Source organism: Molothrus aeneus, chromosome 2 (assembly GCF_037042795.1).
Source record: "Molothrus aeneus isolate 106 chromosome 2, BPBGC_Maene_1.0, whole genome shotgun sequence".
Classification (NCBI taxonomy): Eukaryota; Metazoa; Chordata; class Aves; order Passeriformes; family Icteridae; genus Molothrus; species Molothrus aeneus.
In genome coordinates, this window is record NC_089647.1 from 101,324,943 (window position 1) to 101,350,122 (window position 25,180).

The window sequence follows — 25,180 nt, forward strand, 5'->3', positions numbered from 1 at the left end:
CAAGAGCAGCTCTGCAACAGCATCTGCTAGAACACTTTCATTTAGGGACTGATTCTCACTTTTGGAATAATATATGACTAAGACAATCTGCAAGAAAAAACTCTGAAATCTGCTATCAGTCAGTTACGTTTCAAGGTTATGTCACGAAAAATATTGGATTGAAGCAATTAGCAGCCTTCCTGCTTCCTTCATGTTCCAGGAAAATTAGAAGCTGTGCTCTACTTTCACCACTCTGTTTTTGTTTACTTTGTTTCATCCAATAGTTTTATGGCAACCAACCAAAAGCTGGCATTGTTTCCTAGCTGTACCAGAAAGGAGTGATTTGCAATCTGCTGTGAATAAATATCATTTTGTTGGTGACTTTTAAATAATCACTGTGACCTGCTGGTATTTAGCCTAAAAATTTTAAGTAGAAAATAAAAGCAATAGAAGGGAATCTTCATAACATGTATTAAAAGTGTAATATTGAACTTTAAACAGATGATGGTCATTAAATGATCAGCCATGACTTTTGCATCTCCTTGTATTGGGGAAAGGAGAAGGAAGTTTGTACCAGGTGATGGTTCTCATTACTTGTGAGCAAACTGCTCCACAACTTCAGTGCAAAATGTTTTGCACCCTGACCACAGATACTAGCAGCTGGAAAAGAGTTTTTGCCTGTTCTTAACTTTGGTTTGGTCTTTTTTCCCTTGTTGTGGTTGATTGGTTGGTTGGTTTTAGTATTGTGAGACAATCTGGGGAGACCTGGAGCTTTTCCCCTATAAGGAGGCAGGAGTCAGCCACTGTAATACTGCAGCAGTTAAAGCTGTTATGTTCAACCAGTTCTGGCCATGCTGTTACAGCTCTATGGGGGGCTGGTGGAGTTTCTACATTTTTGTTTTCCTTCTATCTTGTTCCAGTTTCTCAAATTTTCACCAGTCCTAGTGCTCCTCAGGTGGTGGATGAAGACTTATCTTTAAAAGAATTTGAAAAGAAGATTGATGTTCCAGACTCCTATTATGGACCACGACTCTCATTCCCCCTTACTGTTGAAGATGCCAATGCTCTTCTTCATGCTTTCAGGAATGAACAGGTAATTTGCAACTAGCTTGTTTTCTTTTTTTAACTTATTTTACATCTGTCAGATTGCAGTTCCACAATCCAATGTAAAGCTAAAGTGGTGCCCAAAGAGATATTTCACCCTTCTTTTACATCTCATTACTTTTTCCTGCTAGCCCAATGTGATCATAAATGTGCATGGTAAGCTGCCTTGGGAAATTGATCTGCCTCTAAGCTAACACAATAAAATCAAAAGCAGACAGTTCTCAGACGAGTTCCCACATTTGATTCACTACTTTGCTGCATGATCACCAGGCCTGGCCCTGGGGAGGAGGCAGGGACTAGTGAAATTAAATGGGAACCTGTAGCAGCTGCAAGGCAGAGGTTCTCAGTGAGAGTGCAGGACTGGGGAAGGTGTCCTAAGCTAAAACAGAAACTAATTATCATCTTTTTATGGGTTAAAAGTGTTCATTGTTTGGTCTTCAGTCCTTTGTCCCCCACCTCATTCTTTTAGAGGAGGTGTAAGGGTTAATCACCTCATTGTGGAGTGCAAGACTCCACCATAACAGTGGAGTGACTATAAAGCATTGCTAATCTAGCAGAACAGAATGATAGCACAAATCTCTGGAGCTCAGGCTGCAGCTTCCAAGGCACTGAGGAGGCTGTTCCTCATTCTCTATATTCCTGAGCAAGCCCTTTTGTTGCCCACAAGATGAAGGTGGAGCAGGGAGGCATTAAACAGGACAGCTTTCTTTGAACTGGTAATTATTTGTGCTTAACAGTATGCTGTGTAAAAGGGGAAAGGGTCTATCATGCTTTATAATTTACTAAATAAGAATATTTTTCTCTAGTAATTTTCTATGGAGGCTGATTGTAAAATATCACATATAAAGCATATGATAAATGAGCCAACCCAGACTTCATCTTACTGTCCACTCTCCCTTCTCTTACTATGGCTGGCATTTTATTAAGGAAATGGGCATATGTAATTGACCTTTATGATTGCTTAAAGACATGAATCTTGAAAGTCATTCTGTAGCTCATCTATCTCCTCTACTAAAATTCCTCAGATCTCTGTTGAAATTAAAAGCTTTAAAAATCACCAACCAAAAAAATTGCATAAAAAACATCAGGAGAGAAGACCAGAAGCTTCAGTGTTGCACTTTTATAACTTCTTCACTGTGAACAGGAAGATAACTCGTGCCAAGGCAGCCCTTACTGGAGTTTTCTTGTCATTGTTTTTGCAATTTGCTGAAATATCATTTATGGCCTTATGGCCTTTGAGGTTTGTTTTTTTTTTTTTTTTGTTGGCTTTTGTTTTGGAGGTTGTGAGATTTTTTTGTTTGTTTTTTTACTCACACCTAGAATGACATAATTTTTATTTTTTTCCCAGTTACTTTAAACAGATGGCCTTATGCAGTGATTTTGAGTGCTCTATAAGTCTTATCTCTTCTGAAAGACAGGAAGAATAGAAACAGCACAGTATAAATAAAGTGGGAAAATCTGTAAAACAAGTTCAGTAAGATCTCCATATTCACTCACCGGGAAGCAAATGCAAAGCTATGAACACTCCTAATTCCCAGCTCTAGGCCAGACAGCCTGCACTCATGTCTGGAGGTCAGCACATAAATAACCTTGGCAGTTTATGTCTGATATTAATAAAGCAGACAGACCTATTGCTAATTCAAATAAATCTTCCTTTTCTACCTGCTTTTTCTTCTCACAGCTGCTTCATGCCCGCTATGTGCTGCAGCTGCTAAGTGAAACTAGGAGGGTTCTCAAGGAGATGCCAAATATCACCCATCTTTCAACTTCCTACTCCAAGGAGATAACTGTCTGTGGTAAGGTGCCAGAGAAGAAAACTGCTTTGGGCTATGGGTTGATATTCTAAGTGGTTAGAGAATGATACTGACATTTCCAAATTTTACCATTAGAACAAAGTTCTCAATGCCCTAAGAAAATATTTCTTTTTATTTCTTTTCCCCCACAAATGCATAAATTGGAGCAAACAAACAAACAAAAAAAGTTCCTGAGTCATAAAGTATATTTTAGGAAATTCCCTCACCTCCTCTTTCCTGTTCTTGTTTAACATTTCTGAATGAGTCAGTATTAATTCAGCTAACACTGCACTGCAGCTTAAATACTCCTGCACTTCCACCTCTAAAATGCCACCAAGTATTTTGATCACTGGCTGTAAGTCCCACCTTTCTCCTCTCACTGAGAAAAAAAAACCTTACTCAGTAATGATTTTAATGATTTTAATCATAATTTACTCGGTAATGATTTTAATGAGGGCTTAATATGGGTGGCAAAAAAGACCTTTCAGTAACAGCATGACTATCTAGAATAAATTGAAATGATAATAACCCCTCATTTCTAAGGAGACCCAAGAGGATGGATAAGTCTTTATACAGCCAGCAATTTAGTCTCACAGAATGATGTGTCACACAGTACTAAGGAACTAAGAGCTCTTTGCCCATCTATTTTGTTACACTTTTGTAAATTATGGATAGTGGGATGCAGTATCCTGACTTGATACAGAATGCAGTAGCTGCAAAACAGAACAATAATGGTGACATAACTCTTGACAGTGTGTGCTGTGTGTAATAGTAAAGTGGTATAAGGGAAGTTGTGTGGGACATGCAAAATAAATAATATTTTTAAAGATGTGGCTATGGACCTACTTTGATTGTCAGGAAAGGGTTTGTTTAAATAAGTTTTTGTATAAACCTTATAAAATTATAAAATAATTTATCAACCAAGCCATCAAGACCCCTTTCCAAACCAAGGAAACACAGATTCATGCTTGTTCACAATACATGTTCTCACTAAATAAACATTCCTCTTCATGTTTGTATTGCATTTGCACTATGTAAGCAGCACCAAAAGGGATCCCTCTCCTGTACTGAAACTAAGAGCTTTTGTCACCAGAAAGAGCCTCTGCAGAAGACAGATAACCCATTTTTTTAAACATAATCAGTCCAAAATGTTGATTTCCTTAAGGTATCACTCTCCATTCCTTATAATTTCAAATTAATAATGCAGATTAAATACATACCTGAAATGTTTGCATCCACATATGTGATAAATATCTATCATAGCTTGAAAGATGCCTTAGAACAAATTCACAGGCTCATAATTAATCAAAAGCACAGAAACTGTATACACATAAAAATGTCACTTCTCTTTTCCTAATTATTGGTGGTAAAAGCATATTATCACAAGATAGGTTTTGAAACTGTTCTGCATCTTTGTGGTGGTGAGTCACAGACATGAGAAGGTTGGCTCTCATGAAATGCAGTCAGATGCACAGGGGATCTGTGCTGCAGTGATGCTTTGTGTTGGGGTGAAATCCTCCTTGCCTGTTCCTGAGGCAGAACAAACCTCTCAAAAAGGGCCCAATCTGTCATTCCTGTGGCCTTAGCATTGAGGCACACAGGCATGGACAGTTCTTGACACTCTCCATCACTTCCTGCTGGTAGTAATCAAAACCTGTCCCTGAAACATGTTCTATTGTGCAGTATAAAAAGGTATTAGATCCAACTAATTCCACTTTTATAATTCCAGTTTCTTCCTCCTCTGTGAGAATTTTTTTTTTTAAATGTTTTTGTTTCCTGTAGGAGATTTGCATGGAAACCTGGATGATCTTTTGCTGATATTCTACAAGGTAAATAGGTACTCTGAGATGTAGCATTTTCACTTTATGACTTGTTATTAAGAACAGATATTTATATGTGACAGATTTATCACCATTAGAACTGCTCATGTGGTGTCCATACACCACACACACAAATCCTGGAACAATTTGGTGTCTTTGTCAGAGCTTTTCCTTCTTCATATCCTCCTGCTCACTGTGAAGGAGATTGAGGAGATTATTATTTTCCTGAATGCTGAACTGCAGCATGAGCCAAAACATAAGAGGACACCTTGCAAAGTCTCCAAAGTTCTTCCACTGTTTTAAATTCCATATTGACTGAAGTCTGCTAAAATCAGGAGCTGAGTTCCTGATGTAACACTACACCATGGATAATATTAACATTCAAGAAAAAATGCAGAAGCTTTCATTTAGGCTTTCCACTGATACCTGCAGGGTTTTTTGTTTGCTTTTGGGTCGGTTTGGGGCTTTTTGTTGTTTGGTTGGGTATTTCTTTGTTTTGGTTTGGTTTTTTGGGTTTGTCGGGTTTTTTATTGTTGTTGAGGTTTTTTTTGGAAGGGGGGTGTTTTTGTTTTTATCAGGAAACAAGAAAGAGTGGTGTTTGAAAGCTTTTTAAGCCTTGGAAGCAATCACACAGTCTGCACAAAATAGAAGTGCTTTGTGCACCCTTTACATATCCTTTGTTATCATGCTAAAAATGCATAGCTCTGTTTTACTGATGTGTAAAACAAATTAAGCTCCAGGCGAGCTTTTCCAGGATTGTATGTTTAACTGAAGATGCAGGAAATGTTGTGTATTTAGTTTCACATTTATCTTCAGGATGAATCACCACCTTTGATTGAGCAGGTACTCTCTTTGATTTGAGCTTTCCGGGGCAGGGGGAAGGGTTTGTGGCAGATCCTTACACGTTCATCTGCACTGAATGGAGACTGGAGTGAGCTAAACCAGGTGTTTCAATGATGTCATTCTCCCTCTGATTCCAGCTTTGTTACACTTCATCTGAGACTTGTTCAATGTAAATGTGGCTGTTTTGCCCAAGTGTGCACCTGAAGTCTGTTGAAGTATAGTTAAAATATAATCAGACCTTTCTACAGAGTCCTGCTTTTCTTACTAATCAACCATCTTTAGCTGGTCCTTGGCTTGCAGTCTTTTGGTTCTTAAGCTTTCTTTTTAGAACTGGAATAAGTATGATACATATAGATTTCATACACAGAACCTGGGGTGGGAAATATAACTATTTTGGAGATAAATGCTCAGATAGAATTATATTTACAACTGCATTCAGCCTGCATTTTTTTTTTTTTTGGAGTAAACAGATGCCAATTCTTTCCCCTCCTCTAATGGATGCTATAAAGAGAAAAAAACAAGCAACTCTCTTCCTGGCTTCAGTAAATTCAGAGCCAAAACTCCCACTGACTTTAGACTAGAGATAACACCCAGTTGTTCTCTGTTAAATTTCTAGGGAAGTCCCTTCCATCAAACCAAATAAAACGGGCAAATATTTTGTCATTTCAAAGTAGTGGGGAATATAGAGAGCATAAGATAGACCTGATTAGTTATTTAGAAGCAAATTAAATCACACTGTTTTCTGTCCCCTCTGAGCAGTTTACTCAGATGAGCAGTGAACCCAGTTGGCTTCTGGGATCCATTTTTTTTCTCCTTCCTAAACTCTGTTTCAGTTGGAAGGGATCTCATCCTCCAGGTTGGTACAAACTACCTTAAACAAGAGGGTGCAATCCTAAACAATGCCATGGGAGTGATCTTGGTCTGCACAGGGCTGTGCAGAGCTGAAATGGATTCTGGAGGCCTGCATGCAGACCAGGCTTGTCACTTCCACAGACCACCCCCAGCAAACACACAGAGCTGGCAATCTACAGCATACTGGTACAATGCTGCAGATGGTGTATAATCCTTACACCTGGTTTGGCTGAAGCTAAGACACTTTTTTTTCCTCAATAACCAGTTTTTAAGGTTCATTCAGACCCTTCATTAATCTTCATTAAATTACAGTGTTTCCTGATATTCCTTGAAACTTGAATTTTAAATTACGTATTGCTAAGTTAGATTGTTAAAGGGATGCTATAGATAGAAATGGCCTGAAGGGGTAGAAAATGCCAACAACAAACGGAAGTTAATTAATCACTAACCCAGGAGAAACAGTAATGATGCCCAGCAGCAAGTTGCTAATCATTAGAGGGCCTTGTTTGCCTCTATAACGTGTCAGAGGCTGCAACAGCCTTTAATTTAGTTTTGCTCTCATTGTTGGTTGAAACCACAGAAAAGGAAACTGTCTGAGTGTGGAACAAAATTAAAATGTCACATTGAAGTTGGAAGTCCAAACCAAACTTGCTTAAAACTCGAATTGTGTGTAATCTTTTCCAAAAGAAGGGTGATAGTGTCTGGAGAGTGCTCCAGTAGATGTGTCTTTCCACGAGGACTGCAGTTAAGAGTGGTTGTGTGTATACTCACAATCTGCTGGTAGATTCACATGCCTCTTGGTTTTAAGGCAAAGCTTTTATTTATTTATTATTTATCTATCTATCTTTCCAGAAACTGCTGCTGAGTTTCTGCTGTCTGTTCCACTCCTGAAATCCATCCTCTCCTTTTTAAAATCACTTCAACCACCGCATTAGAAGAGCCTCATACATTGCCACACCTGTGAGCACAGAGCAAGCACAGGCCCCTTCTAAGTTAACTTGGAAAGGGCTCAGGACAGGCTATAGCAAAATCCAAGGAAGCTGAATTTACAGCAGCCAGGGTGGAGAGACCAGGGTTCACTACTGCAACCTATCATGAAAGCACAGAACACTGATTGGGATAAAAAAGGATGTTCTCATAAGGATTGAAATTACACATTACATTGAGTCCCTGGCCACATTACACATCCTGTAATAAATCCACTAAGTCAGAATACCAGTAGTGCCATAGGAACACAAGAAACACTGATACTGTAGATATATTCAAGAAATGGGGTGTCTTGCAATGCTGCCAGAACTTTTAAGAGTGGCTTCCACAGTTATAATGTAATTTTTTGGAAGTTCTATTGGTATTTCTTGTACATATCAATTGAGAAAACAGAGGTTTTCCTTTTCTGGCTAGTCAAAGCTGAAATACTATTTCTGATACTCATGAGTGGAAATTATGATGCTACATATAGGTGGTGCTATATTTTCTGTAAGCTGATGGCACCCATTGATGTGTTGGTAATTAATCTAATAAAACAAACCATCAGTTCAAAATAATTGTCTTTACTAAGTTACCATTTATAATAAAGCATTTCTCTGTATCTTCAGGAAAAAAATAAGGTAAGAAATACCTGTATATACAACCTCTCAGATTTATGAGCTTTCAAGTATATCTTGGCTCTCATGAGTAAAATTCAAGCAGTGCTTTCAGGATTAAAGCAACTGAAATCAAACTCTTCAAGTCTTAAGTTCTGTCTTAAAATTTTATATCCTCTGGACTATAGTCCTTCTCAGGAGTTTTGGAAGCATACACTACAAACAATGTAAATATATGAAATCCATTCAAACCTACATGAGAAGATAATTTTTCATTTATTTCTTATCTTCCATTCAAACTGAATGACTCCCTTCTGTTTGCAAGTGCGTAATTTCCTGGCAAGAGTCGCATTAACAAAAATGTGTATTTTACTACAAGACTGATGTTTCTTTCATTCCCTTTAAATTTAATTTAATAGGTAGAGGAAAGGATTAGAGATGGCATTGTAAGAACAGCCAGAGAGGTCCTCTCTTCTCTAATGGCTCAGGTTGTCTTATATGAAGGTTTTTATTCTAAACAGTGGAAATAAAGAAATGCTGCTTTTTAGATCTCTGTATTATGCAGGATTTTTTTCAGAATCTCTAGCAATGGGATCTCATTTAAATGCTATTTCCTCTATTACAGTAACATAGCAGCCTCTCTAAATGCCCCTTTTTTTTCTTTCTGCAGAATGGTCTGCCTTCAGAACAAAACCCCTATGTCTTTAATGGTGATTTTGTCGACAGAGGGAAAAATTCTATGGAAATACTTATAATCCTATTTGCATTTCTTCTTATCTATCCCAATGATTTACACTTGAATAGAGGAAACCATGAAGACTACATCATGAACTTGAGGTATATTTTGGGGGTGGGGCAAGAAATATCTGGCCTATCACTAGAAATATTTGAGCTTTTGATTGCTACTTTAGCCACTGTGACACCCTTAAATGGAATATGTTTTATTAAGAAGTCAGGTGGAGCTTTGCCTTTTCAGCATGTGTGTGGGGAAGGAACATTCTCACTAAACACAGACATTTGAATGGCAATCATGTCTTGTCTTTATCTAATCATAATCCATTGAAGTCAGAGGGCGTAGTGCAGCTTCCAGAGTATCAAAATTGGGGAAGGACAGATGGAAGGATGATGTTTCAGTTAAAGCATGTATTTAGCAAAATCTGATATTTTACTTAACTTTAAACTAAGATTTCACTTCTCTAGCCCAAGGGGCAGGTAAATATCCTACCCTATACTCAGAGGAGCTTCATCAGTTGGAGGTGTCAGTGCAGGAAAGCTGACACCCTGTTTTCTAACACAGACATTTGCACTCAGCTGTGCAGTGCAACCAAGGGAGTGAGCACAGCCAGTGGCTCCGGCTGTAGTCAAAGACAAAACGTGGAGACAAAAAGCATCTCAGAAATGTGAGAACTCCTCAGTCCTTCTCCCTACAATTCTAAACTGCCCCAGAGAGCCTTTGGGTGACTGACTGGTGGGTAACCTACTGTAGCCCTTGGATCATTTGATGTGGCACACAAAATGTATTGCAGTTTTAACACAGGCCTCTGTGTTAGCACCTGGGTCAGAGCCCCATAGGCAAGTCCTACTAGTGATCCAAAAAAGAGAATCAGTTTCCCATGATAGTAACTTTTTCAGCACATAATTGAAAACACTCCAAAAAACAATATAAACCAAGATCAGTTACCTCATCTACAAGGAGGAAAATTCCTCCCCAAAAGAGCAAAAAATATTAACTAAGTCTGTGATGGTATGGAGTGCACAGATGTGTCTTTGCTGTGCATTTTGATTAGCAGTGCTGCACATTGGTAAATTTGAAAGCTGAGTATTGTGAAAATGCCCTTTGATGAAGGATATCTTAGTGTTAAAAGAATTAGGTATCAAAATCCTTGTCCCTTGTGGGGAAAAAGACATGAAGATGGATGAAGCTCTGAGCAATCTGGTCAAGTGGAAAGTGTCCCATGCCCATGGCAGAGGGTTGGAATGAGATGACCTTTAAGGCCCCTTCCAACCCAAACCATTCTATGATATGATTCCATGATTATATGATATTTAAGACAAAAGCTCCATGAAGGTTTTGTGGGAATTTTTGCCCATCATCAGTTCCTTTGGAATTTCTCTCTGGTATCTAAAAGGTAGAGCTGGCAAAAAGAAAAAGGCCTCTTAATAATTACTAGGCTGGATTCTGTTCCCAACCTCTGTTATGCACAAGAAACAATTCAATCAGAAATTAACTCAATCTCAAGACAGAGTGGAGGAAAGCAAATTTCAGCTGAGGTGAAATGGAATGGCAGATGAGAAAGGGGGCTAGAAAACTCCAGTAAAACACCATAGCACAGGAAACCATGCAGAAGGGGCATACTGAAACCCAGTTCATGATGCTGTCCTGTTTTCAGATATGGATTCACAAAAGAAGTTTCAAAGAAGTACAAGGTAAGATTCCTCCTCCTTCCCCTATATTTTTTTGTAGTCTTGCACATGTAAAATGAAACATGTGTAAACAAGAAAAAGTCAAACCAGTTTATTTAGGTGTAGCAGAGCATTACTTTAGTGATGTAGGTGAAATTATTTTGGCCTATCAGTGGAATAACTGACAAAACAATTTTAAGTGCTAGTCTCTTATGCCCAGAGATCCATGGGATGAAATAAGTAACATCCATAAGAACAATCAAGAGCACAAAAAAAGAGGTGAACATGAAAGAAAAACCGAAACACTACAGAGACAATCAAATGGCCCTAAAGTAAATGTCAGAACATGTTTGTCAGGGTTGCAGTTCAGGATATCACCTGAACAAAACTGATTATATAAACTGTAGCAGGCACTTCAGCAAAATCTTGAACTTAGAAGCAACAGAATCTGCCAGAAATAGGATCTAATGTATGAGTATATTTTACAGGACCATTGGAAACAGATTTTGAGTCTTCTGCGAGATGTTTTTAGCTGGCTTCCCCTTGCCACTATAATTGATAGCAAAGTTCTTATCCTACATGGGGGGATTTCAGACACCACGGATTTGGATTTCCTGAATGCACTTGAGAGAAATAAGGTAAGAGATCATATTCATGTGAGGGTAAGTTTGTTTTCTTTTAAAAATTTTGCGGTACGAATGCTAGGATCAGGTCATTTGCGTTAGGAAAGGAAATGGCAGCAGTATATTGGCATGTAAGAAAAATAACAGTCCAATTCTTCTTCAAAATCAGGGCTTAGGAAGGCAGGTTGCAGTAGGTGTTGAGAGCCAGTTGGCTGGCTCTCCACATAACATGGGTCTTTTGACCTTAAAATAGCTAAAGCCACTTTAGATGCCTCCTCCTGCAATGATGACACACTAGCCAGAAAGTATGAAAACTACTTGATTCTTGGGCATTTCCTTGAAAAACTTTAGAAATCAATTTAGCCACATATTTCCAGCGCTGCCTTTTTTCCTGGGGCTGTGCTTCTGCCATCTGTTTTGTGGGGGAAGTTCTCCACCTGTGAGGCACTCCCTTGGCAGCAGCTGAACATTGTACATGTGGGAGAGCCTTTCAAGAAGGATCAAAATTCAAGAACTGGCCTTGATAAAACAGAATCCAAAGCTTTTCAGGGATTTAGAAGTCAAAAATGTTCATGTTTTTTTCTGAAATGATGAGCAAACACAGACCTTTCAAATCAGCTGAAAATGGTGGGGAATTTGGTCTCCATTTGAATACCTAAATCAAGATGTCTCCTTGTGATCAGGGTGCTGAGACTCCTTATAGTCAATGGAGATCCAGGAAATCTGGTGGAAATCATTACTTAGGCACATGTCTCCAGTGCTGTTCAAGGAAGTGCCCCATTGGCTAGGGATGTCCCCTCTGGCCTTAGCCTGCCTCTGAAGAAAGTCTTCTCTTGTAGGTCCCCTCCACCAGTCGCCTTTTAGGCCAGATTTGTGTCTGCCCCCCTCACAGTAATTCACAGCCATAGGGGAGCATCTCAGATGGCATAGGAGACGAATGTTTGAGCAACTTAGTGACACCCTGGCATCAGTGTCTGTGGAATCTAGAGCTATTTTTGTCATCCTCAGATTTTCTAAAGCAGAAATAAATGCTTTGCTGGACAGTCAGTTGTGTCTCTTTTTAAAGATATGAAAAAAGGCATGAACACTTCTGATCATGGGAGTCTAGGCTCCATTGGCTGCACCACTGTGCACTAAAATTGGGTGCCTAACTACAGATAGAGGCATCCTAACCATGAGCTGAGTTCTGCCCATGCTTTCACCAGGGCTCAGCTCTGCATGTTTCTGTGAAATGCAGAATTAACAGGTCAAAGTAGCTGCCACAGGAGAGTGTTGCTAATGAGACATGTGTGGGCCACAACCCAGGGCAGTGTCACTCAAGGCCAAGTGATGTATTTTAATTGGTACAGCTGGCAGCTGGCAGGTTTCAAATACCGGTCAGTGCACTAGTGAATAACCCTGTGTTGTGCATTTGTTTTGAATTAGTCCTTTTCTTTGTTAAAGAGTAAAATCCAGCGGTCTGCCAACTGTATATGTTTTATTGGTGGGTGGTTTTTTTTGGTTTGGGATTTTGTGTTTTGCTTTGGGTTTTTTGGGTTGGTTGGTTGGTTTGGTTTTGGGGTTTATTTTGGCTTTATTCTAGAAATAAGCTACTATGAGAGAATTTCAAATGAGAAGACATTCTCTGGAGGGAAACCATGTTAATGATCATTTGTGGAACCATAGTGCACCACTCCAGAAAAGCAAATGCCCATGCATTTTTGAGGGGTTTGATTTAACAGTATCATATGGTGTAATATTCCATCAATTTCACTACTGTCTTCCTGATGATCCATTTAATTTAGCAAAATTAACCTATCAGCATGGTACTGTGTCAGAGCAGAAGTGAATGGAGTTTCACCTTCCATTCAATATGAATGTATATTTTGTTTCCAGGGAAGCTGGACACTGAAGTGTCTTCCCTGAGCCCAGGCCCTACTTGCTGTGTAGTGAGACCTTAAGATTTACTGTGTTTGGAATGAGTGTGTGTGTGTGGATAAGAATATGAAAGCAGCTCTGAAGAGCCTGGTTACTGATAGCTATAAAGCAAAAATTCTGCAAGTGCCAAATACCTGCAGCTTTTCCCAAACCTGTGAAATCAGGACATTATGGGAGTTAACATTAGTTGAACTCTCAAGGAGTCCTCCTGAGTACAGGAAACATGAGCTGATGTGCCTTTCAGCCAACATCTCTGTATCAACTTTTGTTGTTGTGATGGTGACTTTTTTTTTTTAAGTTGAAATCTTTGATGCGGCCACCAAAGTCAATGAGAAACAGACAGGACCAAGTGAAGAAGAGAATTCCCACTACCAAACCCAGTAAACACAATGCCAACCAGCATGTTGCAGGGAAGACACAACACAGCTCTTCATCGGGCTTCACTGAGCCTTCAGGTTCAAATTTGCCTCCAGACCCCGCCCTGAAGGAATGGAAACAAGTAGGTGAAACCAAAGACTCTCTGATACCAAACCCCTCCCGCACAAACTAGGTGTTCTGTTCTGGCAGTGTGTTCATGAGTCTGAGTGAACTGCCTCTCAACAGGAAAACAGTCATTCTAAGGAATATATTAGATACCTATTAGCTTTTTTTGATGCTTTTTGTAGACCTGGTAATAAAAGCTAAAAAGGGATTTTATCCTTACAAGTAAAATTCACCCAGTATTTTCTTTTCATAGCCGTTAGGAGGAAACTGCTCAGTAGGGAATGGGTTTGCCTGCCCTCGTGTGGTTGGATCTGTTCGTACAAAAATTGTTGGTTTAAACGGGTCAGACTGCAATTGTTGGTGAGATAAAGCACCTTTTTTTGGCTGTGCTTTTGGCAGTTGAATGCTGATATAGCCCAAAAAAAGCCACCCAGCTCCTGAGACATACAGGCAGATTACTCAGAAGTGGGAAGTTTTTGTCCTCTGGCTATTCATTCTATCTTGAATATCAGAGCAAATATAGAGCTTTTGTTATACTGTAATTTAATAAATTGTGACAATATGGAAAGCTTAATTTTTCTGAAAATCTGATTTCCCAAGATACCTATCTGATCTACAAACTAACATAATGAGCACAAGCAAGGCTCCCCTTTCCCCCCAAATCTGACACTCCCCCAGCTAATCAAGCATCCACTAAGCCATGCTCACAAACATGAAGTAGAATATGTTAGTGCAAACCTTGCCCAGAAAAGTTTAAACAAGCACATTTTGAATAATGTTTGCTACTGACCAGAATTAAACCATGATAATTCATCTTCATGTCTGAACCCTGCTAAAATACTAATATGTAAAATGTCAGTTTGAAACGTGAGCTAACTGAAGACAACAAAGCCAAAGGCAACTCTTGTCATGTTTAGAGCAGGTACTCCCAAGGTAAAACCACTGACCAATGTGGTTGTCCAGTCTGTGCTGGGAAATAGAAATTGCCTCTCCTACTTACCTGTGAAGAAGGTAGCTTTTCTTCTCTTTGAATTAGCCCAGGTAATGTTTCTGGTGCACCTGCCCAAGTCTGAAAACCTCAGCTGTGAAAGGAGGTACATTGCTGAAATTCTATTTCTTCTGAAACAAAAAGTTAATCTAAAATCTAGATAATATTTCTTAAAAAGTAGAAAAAAGTCCAAGCCCAAAAGAATATGCTCCTGAAAGGAATGAAAAACCGGAAGACCTATGTGTTTTCTCCCTGTACTGTGGGGCTTTTGCTCTGGCCACGACTTTAGACAGCCATACCCTGTTAGTCTTCCCCTACTATCAGTCCTCACTTGCTTGAGTTTGCTATTTACAGATCCTTGACATTCTGTGGAGTGATCCAAGAAGCCAAAATGGCTGTACACCAAACAAGTGTCGAGGAGGAGGCTGTTACTTTGGTCCTGATGTCACTGCCAAGCTGTTTGAGAGATATAATCTGAAGATGCTCATCAGGTCTCATGAATTTAAGCCAGAAGGTTATGAGATCAGTCATGATGGGAAGGTAAGATGCTTCCATGTAAAGTAGAATTCTCCTGTGAATTTCACAGGAACATCCACAGTAGATTTTTCTCCAAAATTTATTTTAAAAAAGACAGTCACTTTGTTAAACTGGGTTTGGGGGAACTTTGTCCTAGAGAGATGTTACAACAAATTACTGAGTTCTGAGTAACAAAATTCTTTACATCTTTAGGGAGTGAAGACCAATTTATTACTTACATGAAAACAAAATCCCCAACAAGAGCGGTGTGTAAAGACATGTTCTAAAGTTCAAGACATGCTCTAAGGCTCTAGAAGCCTTTAACTTACTGATTTCTCTTCTGGCCCTGCTTTTTAACATGCTGCATTGGAAGGCCAACAAGAATCCTGAAAATCAGGTCTCTCTTAGAAAGAGGTTTCTCTTAAACAGCATGTTATATCTCACTGCTCTCTGAAGTCTGACAGGTCAAAAATAAAGGCCCAGAGCTCTGACTCAAAAGGCAAGAGCAATTTGGTGAATGACAGAATTTTATATGTAGACACATAATTTTGTAACCTGGAATTTTTTCTCAGATCAGTTTCAGAAATAAGTGTCCAGAAGAGCTGTTCTGGCCAATCCAGTTTCTTTGTTTCCATGTCAGGTTATCACCATATTCTCTGCCTCTAACTATTACGAAGAGGGCAGTAACCGGGGCGCTTACATCAAGCTGAATCCCGAGCTGACCCCGCGCTTTGTGCAGTACCAGGTCAGCAAGCTCACGCGCAGGCAGAATCTCCGGGAGAGGTAAAGCTCTGTGTTGCATGCAGTGAGCATGGACTCACCTCACAGTGAGTGTACCTGCCACCAATCTAGAGCTTCACTGAATAACTGAATAGGCATCCATTTTCCTTGATTCTCACTGGTTTTCTATTTTACAATTTAAAAATTAGTACAGTAGACAAAACATGTTCTGGCAGCTTAACTTGGTTTCCTGACAAATACCCAAAGGTAATTAGGTGAGGTAAGCAGTTAGAACAGACAATTGTCAGGGACTCATAAATGGCCAGCACCTGTCTGCTTTAAGGCTGCAGTGTTAATCTGGACAAATCCTGTTATGACTTGAGTCTCATAAGTTTATCATGACAGCTTTGCCATGCCTAGTAGTGTGGTCAGATTGCTAAAGGAAAGCAGCTTAGAATTACCTGCATAAACTCAATTATCTCATAAACTCAGTTTATTCTTATGGAGCATTGTTGGTTTTATTTGGTTTGGGGTTTCCCCCTGCTGAATGTTGTGTGTTTTGGGTCATCTACTTAAACATGCTAGACCCTAAACATACTGCATGGAAAAGGATATAAGAATTTTGTAATGACTGTTGAAAAGCATAACATGCAAGAGGATTTTAATCCTTTAATAATCTGCTGCTTTTTTTTCCTCCTAGGGTAGGTACAATTGAATCATCTGCCTTAAAGTCCTTACGAGAGAAGATTTATGCACACAGGTCTGAACTCATCAGTGCTTTTGCACAATACGACCCCAATGGCACAGGTACTACTCCCTCTCAGTCCACTTGCCACCATGGGGAAAACAGCTTCCATGTGTGGGAGGCAGAGGGGACAAGCCCCATGGAGAGGAGTCCTGCCTGCCCCAGTGTCAGGCTGAGGGCAGCAGAGGCTGGTTGACCTTGTTTTTCATGACCACAGAGGAGGAAAGGCATTGGGAAGGGCTTAGCACAAACAGCTTTAGGGGATGAAGCTTGAAGGGGGAAAAAAACCCCTGAAAGACATGGGCAAATAAAGAAATTATGTTTGCTGTTGGATAGCTTGGGCAGGCAAATCCAGTTCCAGAAGCTCAAAGGTCACCACCACCTTCATGTAGCAGTATCTTCAGAATGATTCAGGGGGTCTCAGGGAACTGGGGGGATGTGGAATGGGTGTCCTTTTGAGTCTGGGAGGTATCTGAGGAAAGGTGCCTGCCCATGCCTCCAGCAGACACACAGCCTGCCTCTGCCTCTTGCAGACACACACTCACCTCTCATCTGAAGAAGAGTCAGTGCTAAGTTAATAGATGAACCTTTTATGCAGAAGCAAGAAGTTGATTTCTGCCACAAATACAACTTCTCCTTGTGATGGCTTCTCACTTGACAGTGTCTTTACAAGGGCACTCAATAACATGATGTTGTTTCTTTGGCCACTGAACAGCTGTTTCACATATTTCTGTGTGGTTGAGTTTTCAGCCACATGTCACTCTAATTGCAGCTCAGCTGAAACCTGATGTACTCTTCATGGCATAATCTGGCTTTCTCAAAAGGTGTTAAAAAATGCTGAACATCATATCAGCATCACAACTTCGTGGCTGGAAGGGACCTGTGGAAATACCTAGTCCAACCCCCCCTGCTCCTTTGTTAGGAGGGTTTTTATCCCAGGGTTCAGAGAAAATCCTTGTATTTTGTAACCCTTTGTGCTGGTGACTGATGTGGGCTGTGTCCTGTACTTTTAAGCATGACCCGACCCCTTCTGGCAGGCAGGATTTCTGTCAATGACTGGGCTGCAGCGATGGAGTCTGTCCTACAGCTGGAACTGCCCTGGAGGATGCTGCGGTCTCAGCTAGCACAGATGAACCCAGATGGAGAAGTTGACTTCATGTCTTGTTTCTATGATTTGAAAATGGGTCAACCTATAAAAGAGGTAAAGAGGATAACACATCCTTGCAATTCTTGGAGGAACAACTTTTGGTGCAAATTGAAGCACAAGACAGTTGTTTGGCCCAACAAGTAGACATCCACAGCTGAACTAGTTGCTGAGCTTCCTTTTATAGTCACTGGAGGAAAATGAGCACTGCTAGGGTACGAATCATCATTCCCTCCTAAGGTAGATGCTTAAAATAGGTTGGATGAATCACATGCTAGAACTGCTTCTTACTTTCTCTTGGCTCTCGAGGGCGTTTAGATAACGGAGCTGAGGAGATGTGACAAATCCTGCCCAGAGCACTCAACCCTCACTCTTTGAAATGAGCATTTCAAACAGGCTCCAGAGGGAGTTCAGGCCCCTGTGGGAGGAAGTCACATTTATAGATGGACTTTTAGATGTATATTATGGTATCTGAGGTCACTTCTGCAGAGCCCAGTTACCAAATGCTGCACAGTGCTTTGGAACAGAAGTATCACCATAACTTTCCTAAACAGCAGGATCCATTCAAATCTGTACAGTGAGTGCTTTGTATGAGTGTATAGTCTATACCATCTTCCCTAGATTAACCAAGATTATTTCCACAAATAATTACTGCAGGTAGGAGGTGTGAAGGGCTCCTTTCCCCCTTACCCTGCCATCTGAAAGTGATGGGTTTTATCTGATTATTCTTCAGGGTAAGACACAGAAGTGTCATTCCAGAGAACTCAAGCATAAAGATTTAGTTTTTTACATTTGACAAATTAAACTGGGAAAATGAAAATTGGATAGTAGATATTCTGTTGGTTAAATTAACTCAAACCAAGGTCTGAATAGCTTCTTGTATGTGATTTCAAAACCAGGCTCAGCCAGCTTTGGCAGAAACACTATGCAGGTACAGAAAGGATCTGGAGATCATCTTTAACATCATTGACAAAGATCACTCAGGTAAGTCCAGGTAACTTCACTGTGTCAGCTCTAGGGAGCCTATACCAGTTATCTTTTCCCCACTGTGTTTCCTCCTTAAGGCTTCTAAATATAGAGGAACCAGAGGTGATATAATTTCTCCAGTTTAGTGGAAACTACTTTAAGCAGTCAGGCTGCAATGATATAAGGGACGGTGCACAGAGCCTAACAAGAAAAGATTCTGACATACCCCAGCTCCAGTATCGGCTTCACTCTTTTGGGGGCTTTTCCCCCCTTCCACTCAAGTCTTACTCTTTACTGCTTTCTCAATTCCACTGTCAAAAGCATTCAATCAATACCTAAAGTAAAAATGTGCTTCAATAACGAAAGCACTAACCCCAGCATGGCAGGCAGGTAACTTTCTTGCAGTGAAGGAGTGCATGTGTGTTTATACAGGAAGGGAAAACAACACTGCCAAAAGCAACCTCTTGTCTGTCTCCTTTAGGTTTGATTTCTCTTGAGGAATTCAGCCAGACATGGAGACTGTTTACTTCTCACCTGGGCATTGATATACAGGATGACTCCATTGACAAGTTAGTCCTCAGCATAGACTACAACAAAGATGGCCACATTGACTTCAATGAATTTTTAGAGGCCTTTCATGTTGTTCACAGACTTGAGAAAAAGGGAACCTCTTGAAAAGGCAGAACTTCTTGTGGGTTGTCTTGGAAGCTCAGCTTGCTGTCATTAGTCATAAAGGGGCTGCTTGACAGGGTCACAGTGCAAGCCTTTATTTAGCCCTTCCTGGATGATCTTTACCTGCTAATAATGGGATAGAGGAGATGAAAACCCACACTTACAGTATTACTGTGTCACTGCCACACACTGCCAGCACCTTACAATTCATCCCCTCCTCTTGGCATCCCCCCATCAATCTAATCCCTGAACATTGCCAAGGTCATGCCTACAGCTGTGTAGGGAGAGGGACTTTGGTATGTGTCTGCCAGCAGTCCTTAGCTGAGAGCATTGATAACCACAAGGAACATATCAGAGCCACTCTGGTGATGGAACAGGCACAAGAGAGAGCTGGCTGTGGGGTGTCCATTGCAGGAGAGGAAAACAGGGAGGAAGCATCTGGTTAAAATTGATAGTTCTGCATTTAATCTTGCTCTTTGCATGATGCAGAGGAATTAAATTATTCCAGGTCAATCTCTTATCCTTCTAAAAGTTTACAGGCACAACTTAGAGGATCTTGGTTGAAAGGTGTTTACACTTGCACTAGATTTCCTCTTGCCTCTGGTTACTTTTCTCCATATTTGTTGGGATTTGGAGCTCTGAAACAATCATAACCGTTTCTGAGATGGAGCCAGGCTCTTCACAGTGGTGCTGAGCAGCAGGACAAGAGGCAATGGGCAGAAACTGATGCACGGGAAGTTCCACCTGAACATGAGCAAGAACTTTCCTTGCAGTGATTGAGCACTGGAACAGAATGCCCAGAGAGGGTGTGGAGCCTCCCTCACTGGAGGTATTCCAGAACCATGTCGATGTAGTCCTGTGCTCTGTGTTATGGGATGGCCTGTCTGAGCAGGTGATTCATTGTGGTCTCTTCCAGCATGACCCATTCTGGGATTTGATGATTCCGTGCTAACTCGTGACCTTGATGAAGGCTAAATCCACAGCATGTTAATGCAACACATGATAGATCACAGAATAAAGCTTTAGCTTTCTGAGCAATGCCTAAGGGGGGTGTCTCTGCCTGTGTTTTGTAGCCTGCCCCAATCACCATAGAACACTCTTCCTGAAGATGAACTGGATTACTTAAAAAGAGAAATGAGTAAGAACACAAGAGTAAACATTTTTTGATACTACCAAATCTAAATATTCTTGCACATAGTTAAACATAAATTCTTGACCAAGAAAAGGAAACAGAAATTCTGAAATTAAGTTTTTGGAAGGCAGCAAGATTGAAGACTCTTGCACTCACATTTCTGTCTCCTTTCCCTGACTGCAAATCGATATTCCCATTGCTGCCAATACCACCCTGTCAATTCCCAAGGGGGAGAAGTCAGGAAATCTGGACCTAATTCTCTTGCATCTTTCACTCAGAAAGCAACATCAGGTCAGGAGCTTTTTGGTAACTGTATTACCTCATTCAACCTCAGTAAATCCAAAGCATATAAAGTGTTTTTTGGGTAGGAAAAAGTTCCAACCTATTCCCTCTTTAAATTTTAATAGCTAAAGATGAGCTAAGTAAAGCAGCTCGGTTTCATTTAATAGAAGTGTTGAAAGTACAAAAAAAGCATCCTTCCAAGTTTATCATCCCAGAGTGTAACAGCAGCCCCAGCTTAAGGCACTGCTGTCTCTCTTTAATCTTATTTTCTACTATTAAATACAGAACACTTTTCCAGAAGTATTTTGTAACTTGACAGATGAAGGAACAAACATGCACAAACTTATTTCTACTGCCTTGGAGGAGGGGAAAGAAAAATCTTTAATAGTACAAACAAAATTTACAGTGAAACTTTAATGGCATTGGTAATACATAATGTATATTTTTAGCATGCAGTTCTTCTGATCTATGCACTGTGATGATCAGTCCCACCTTATTCCAGTGGAGTTACAAAAAGGCTCCACTTACAATGGGCAAACACCTCTGTGTGTGGTGGGATCTTGCTTCCCACTGTTGGCTTCCATGCGGTGGGCATGAAGTGACAAGGTGGAACTGGACATTGCAGCTCTGGAGTCCCCCTTTGCCACCTGCCCCAGTAAAGAGGACAAAACTGGGCTATACAGTGAGACACAGGGGCTCTGACGGACGGCTGGCAGCCTCCAGTGTGGATGTCCCCCACTAAGGACACATTCCTGAACCTGGCATGAAGGGGACTGGCCTTGAGGGATCACTTCCTGAGAGGGGATGCCAAGGTACAGTCACAGCACAGCTTCGCTCAGCAGGCAGTGAGAGCCCTTTGGGGATGCAGGACTGAGGTATGAGAGCAGCTGAATCATTGAGCCAAACCAGAAAGCCTGTCCTGTCAGCTGCTGGTGGCACAAAGGGCCCCCTGGCCCCTGACAGAAGGGGGGTGGCACAGGGAGTAACTGTGAAACATCTAACGCTGGGAATAAATGCCACTTGAGACTGAAAGTGGGAGTGGGGAAAAGCCCTGCTGCTTGTACTTAAATCCAAACTGTTTGAGTAGAAGCTCTTCTTTTATAACCCACATCCTCAATCCCTTTTTTTTAGTCATGATTCTATGCAGCAGCCACTTAATATTCCAGATGTGAGTGGTCCTTTAAGCAATACCTGAATCAGCCTGCAGATGAGTGCCAAGTTCTCACCCTACAGCTACAGCTGCCACCACTGGCAGCATCTCTCTCCTGCTTTCTGGGCAACTCTGCTCCTACCTGCCAGCCACTCCAGAAAGTGCCCAAGGTTGGACTTGCACTGACTCAGTGAAGCTCTTGCTCCACTCAAGGCCCTGGCTGCTGCCAGAGGGGTGACACATTCCTGCAGTGTCCCATGCCCACATGGGGCAGGCCAGGTCTTACACTGCCCCACAGAAAGTGGCTGCCCCTTTGCAGGGCAGCCAAGGACTGTGTGGCTCACCTGCACCTTCCAGGAACAAGCTGGACTCTTTCCCTGAGAAAGGAGACTACAATTAGCAGGAGAGAAGCCAGACAAACTTTGTACTCCTCCCATTCAGTTTTCACAGTAACCTGTGGGACCAGCAGCTGAGGGAGATCAATGGCACTTTTGATCTGTTGAGTTTGACAAACCCATGTCCCTGCTGGCAGCAGGGGGAATGCAACAGTGTGAGCAGGGGGGACACTGGCCTGGGGAGCAGGGCTGGGGCCAGCATGTGGTATGAGCTCTGAGCTGGACACAGGTCCTTATTCTGCCAGCTCCTGTGCAGCTGTGCCTCACCCTGCAAGTAACAGAAGTTTGTCTTCCACTGGCCTTGTGTTTGAGTACCACCCTTCACCACCAGATAGATACCTAAACTCTTCAAATTACCACATAAATACTTTCCAATTGCCTGCATTCCACATGGTAATTTATTGTGATCATCATGAATATAACATGACCTAAGTCATACTGTGAATTTGATGGTAAAGACACCAATGACACTCCCATTTAAAAACAAAGAGGTGTTAAGGGGTGTCCAGGTATGTTAGGCCATACATTTTATACTTTAGACTTCAATGCAGCTGCATGGAAAACCAACATCAGCCATCTTGTTTCTGAAAACAAATTCACACATTAGGTTAAAAAAAAAGAAGTCTGAGCAAAAAATCATCTTGCATCTCTCTCAATCTAGGATTCAAGAAAAAAAGTAAAAATAACTGCTACTAGTTTTTGTATGATACCAGGTAGAATAAAAAAACATCACCTTGCTCTTGTTGTGCTTATACTCTGCACTGTCACATCTGCTTAAACTAGACAAAGGATTTTACTTCCTTTCACTGGGAAAGAGCCAAGTGAACTCTCACAATACATATAAAAAGTTAAAAAACCCACACCAAATAATAACAAAGGCAAACCCTTACAAAACAGGCACCACGCCAATAAAATAACTTCCACACCCAAGTGCTAATTGTACCTGAACTGTCACTTTATACTGGCCCCTGCACAGGCCCATGGTTCCCATGGTGGCTAACACAGCACTCCTGGTCCTCTGGACTACCAAACTTCTCTGGTCTCTGAAAAAACATGAAATCACCTCACACTAAGGCCTCCCACACCTCCACTCTCTTGAGCCAGTTCCCAGGTACTGCTACAGCAGCAGTGACTGTGTAGAGGGACAGCAGGCAGGCTGTCAGGCTTATATAGCTCAGAAAATATCTATCTTTACAGGCCTATCTGCTCCTTTCACCTCTACCTGGCAAGACAGAATTGCTCTGATCCTTTCTGCTCACATGGCAGCAGTGCTACTGAGGGAGCCTGTCCGTGGCCATGGGATGCTGAAGCTACTGCCACTTTCCTAAGCTGTTAGCCAGATGCTGACATGTGGCTAGTGGCAAAGCCAGCACCACAGGCACAAGGAAAACCACAGCCAGTGCCTGGGGTAAGGCAGGGTTTCCCTCTCCAGAGGCTGCCAAACTCTGTTTTCAGTTTATAAATGGCCATGGAGTAATTTCCATGCAGGATGCACCCACTCCCTGCAGCACCTCAGAGCTTCCAGCTGACAGCATTAACCTGGGAACTGTCTGCAGGGAGACTTCCAGGCAGCCCAACCCCTAATTACATGAGACCAGTGTGACTTCAAACTAAAAAGAAGAAAGAAAAAATTACAAAGGAAATAAAAAGAAAAAAAAAGAAAAAAAACCAAACCAAAACAAAGAGAAACATCAAAGCCTTCCATAAACTCATGCTACACTGGAAAAGCCACAATTATGCCATTCTTAACTCTGAGGCTGTTTGTGAGGGAAATGATCAGGAGATTTGGGAAGGGTGCTCAAGTGGATGAGGTTTATCTTGCTCCATTCAGAGGAAAGGATTACAGGCATAAAACTGTCTGTCACACTGGAGAAGCTGGAGTCTTGAGATTTTGCCTCCAAAGTCCTGGGGATGCAGGGAAGGAAGCTATTCAGATTAAAGACAGATGCAGCTTCCTGACAGAGGCTATCCTCTCAAATTAGTGGATATTGTAGGATATTTGTCCCTGCTGGCATTAGCCCTGCACTGACTAGGTGCAAACGAGAAGAGAATCGGGATAAAAGTGTATTAGAAATATCACCACGTTATTTCAAGTTACTCTTACTCCTCTAATTTACATTTCCCTGGATGTTTCACACTGTGCATTAGTGATTCACAACGATGTACATTTACACACAGCAGGAGAAAAATTAATGAATTCCATCACTTCCCTTATTTGTGAGACTCTATGCCTGAGATGCAGCTCCCTTGTTTTATTATGCCTTTTGATCTCCACAGAGTAATCTGTTTCCCCCTTGGCAGAACTGTATAATTCTTGCTAATTTAATATGAATTACATTTATGCACCTTGGGCAGAATAAGCCTCACTATTTGTTATTTCTCACACACTCTCCTAAAACCAGGCCAAATTCCAGCTCCCTGTCCCCAGCAGTAGGTGTGCACAGAGCATCCCCAGCAGTGCCAAATGCTGAGTGAGTGCATGGCACACACACAGGCAGCAGCCAAGGGGTTTGTGACAGGGAACTGGGGAGGAAGAGCCTCTGAGCCTTTCCTCCCATGTGAGGCTTCACTTACTGCATTGCACAGCCTGTGCTGGGCAGGAAATCGTGTAAATAAATAATTATGGCTTTTGTTAGGTAAGTCATGGTGCCATAGGCTCCACTGGGAGCACTATCATAAAAAAAGTGGCAAATTCCTGTGGCTGCATCTTTCTCCAAGATACTACCAGTAGCTCCAAATGATTTCTGTAAAGACACAAGCAAAAGTAGAGCAAGTTAGGCATGCATGCTTATTTATTGGAAAAAAACCCCACCACATTATGATTTTCTATTTGTGCTGAATACTGAAAGCAATTCTCTTTCCCCACATGAAAACCCTAATCAGGATTACAATGGGGCCCACATGACTTAGTTGGATCAGTGCAAGTAAATGAAGAACATATAACTTCATGGATTTTTGTCCTTTGGGGAGGAATGTGTGGGATTACTCAAACATTGGTAATAGTAATGCCTTGATAAAGCAGGACTTCACTTCAATCTACCCTTGTACTTCAGAGCTTGTTAGCCACTAC

The 25,180-nt window shown here is 41.2% G+C and overlaps 2 protein-coding genes across 3 annotated transcripts in view; one reads left to right on the top strand and one right to left on the bottom strand.

Annotated features, from left to right (window-relative positions):
* PPEF1 (protein phosphatase with EF-hand domain 1) overlaps nucleotides 1-20,196 on the top strand; it is a 34,740-nt gene extending 14,544 nt beyond the window's left edge. For both annotated transcript variants that reach the window (XM_066545405.1, XM_066545406.1), the window contains exons 5-17: nucleotides 900-1,072; nucleotides 2,765-2,879; nucleotides 4,659-4,705; nucleotides 8,645-8,811; nucleotides 10,365-10,401; nucleotides 10,866-11,015; nucleotides 13,216-13,416; nucleotides 14,743-14,928; nucleotides 15,545-15,687; nucleotides 16,325-16,431; nucleotides 17,407-17,570; nucleotides 18,413-18,497; nucleotides 18,961-20,196. In XM_066545405.1, the coding sequence (XP_066401502.1) occupies nucleotides 900-1,072; nucleotides 2,765-2,879; nucleotides 4,659-4,705; nucleotides 8,645-8,811; nucleotides 10,365-10,401; nucleotides 10,866-11,015; nucleotides 13,216-13,416; nucleotides 14,743-14,928; nucleotides 15,545-15,687; nucleotides 16,325-16,431; nucleotides 17,407-17,570; nucleotides 18,413-18,497; nucleotides 18,961-19,154 (1,769 nt within the window). In that variant the 3' untranslated portion in view covers nucleotides 19,155-20,196. The remainder of the gene's footprint in view (nucleotides 1-899; nucleotides 1,073-2,764; nucleotides 2,880-4,658; nucleotides 4,706-8,644; nucleotides 8,812-10,364; nucleotides 10,402-10,865; nucleotides 11,016-13,215; nucleotides 13,417-14,742; nucleotides 14,929-15,544; nucleotides 15,688-16,324; nucleotides 16,432-17,406; nucleotides 17,571-18,412; nucleotides 18,498-18,960) is intronic.
* Nucleotides 20,197-20,767: 571 nt separating this feature from the next.
* Nucleotides 20,768-25,180, bottom strand: part of PHKA2 (phosphorylase kinase regulatory subunit alpha 2) — a 44,876-nt gene continuing 40,463 nt past the window's right edge. The window contains exon 31 of the mRNA XM_066545404.1: nucleotides 20,768-24,854. Coding sequence (XP_066401501.1) covers nucleotides 24,681-24,854 — 174 coding nt within the window. The 3' untranslated portion in view covers nucleotides 20,768-24,680. The remainder of the gene's footprint in view (nucleotides 24,855-25,180) is intronic.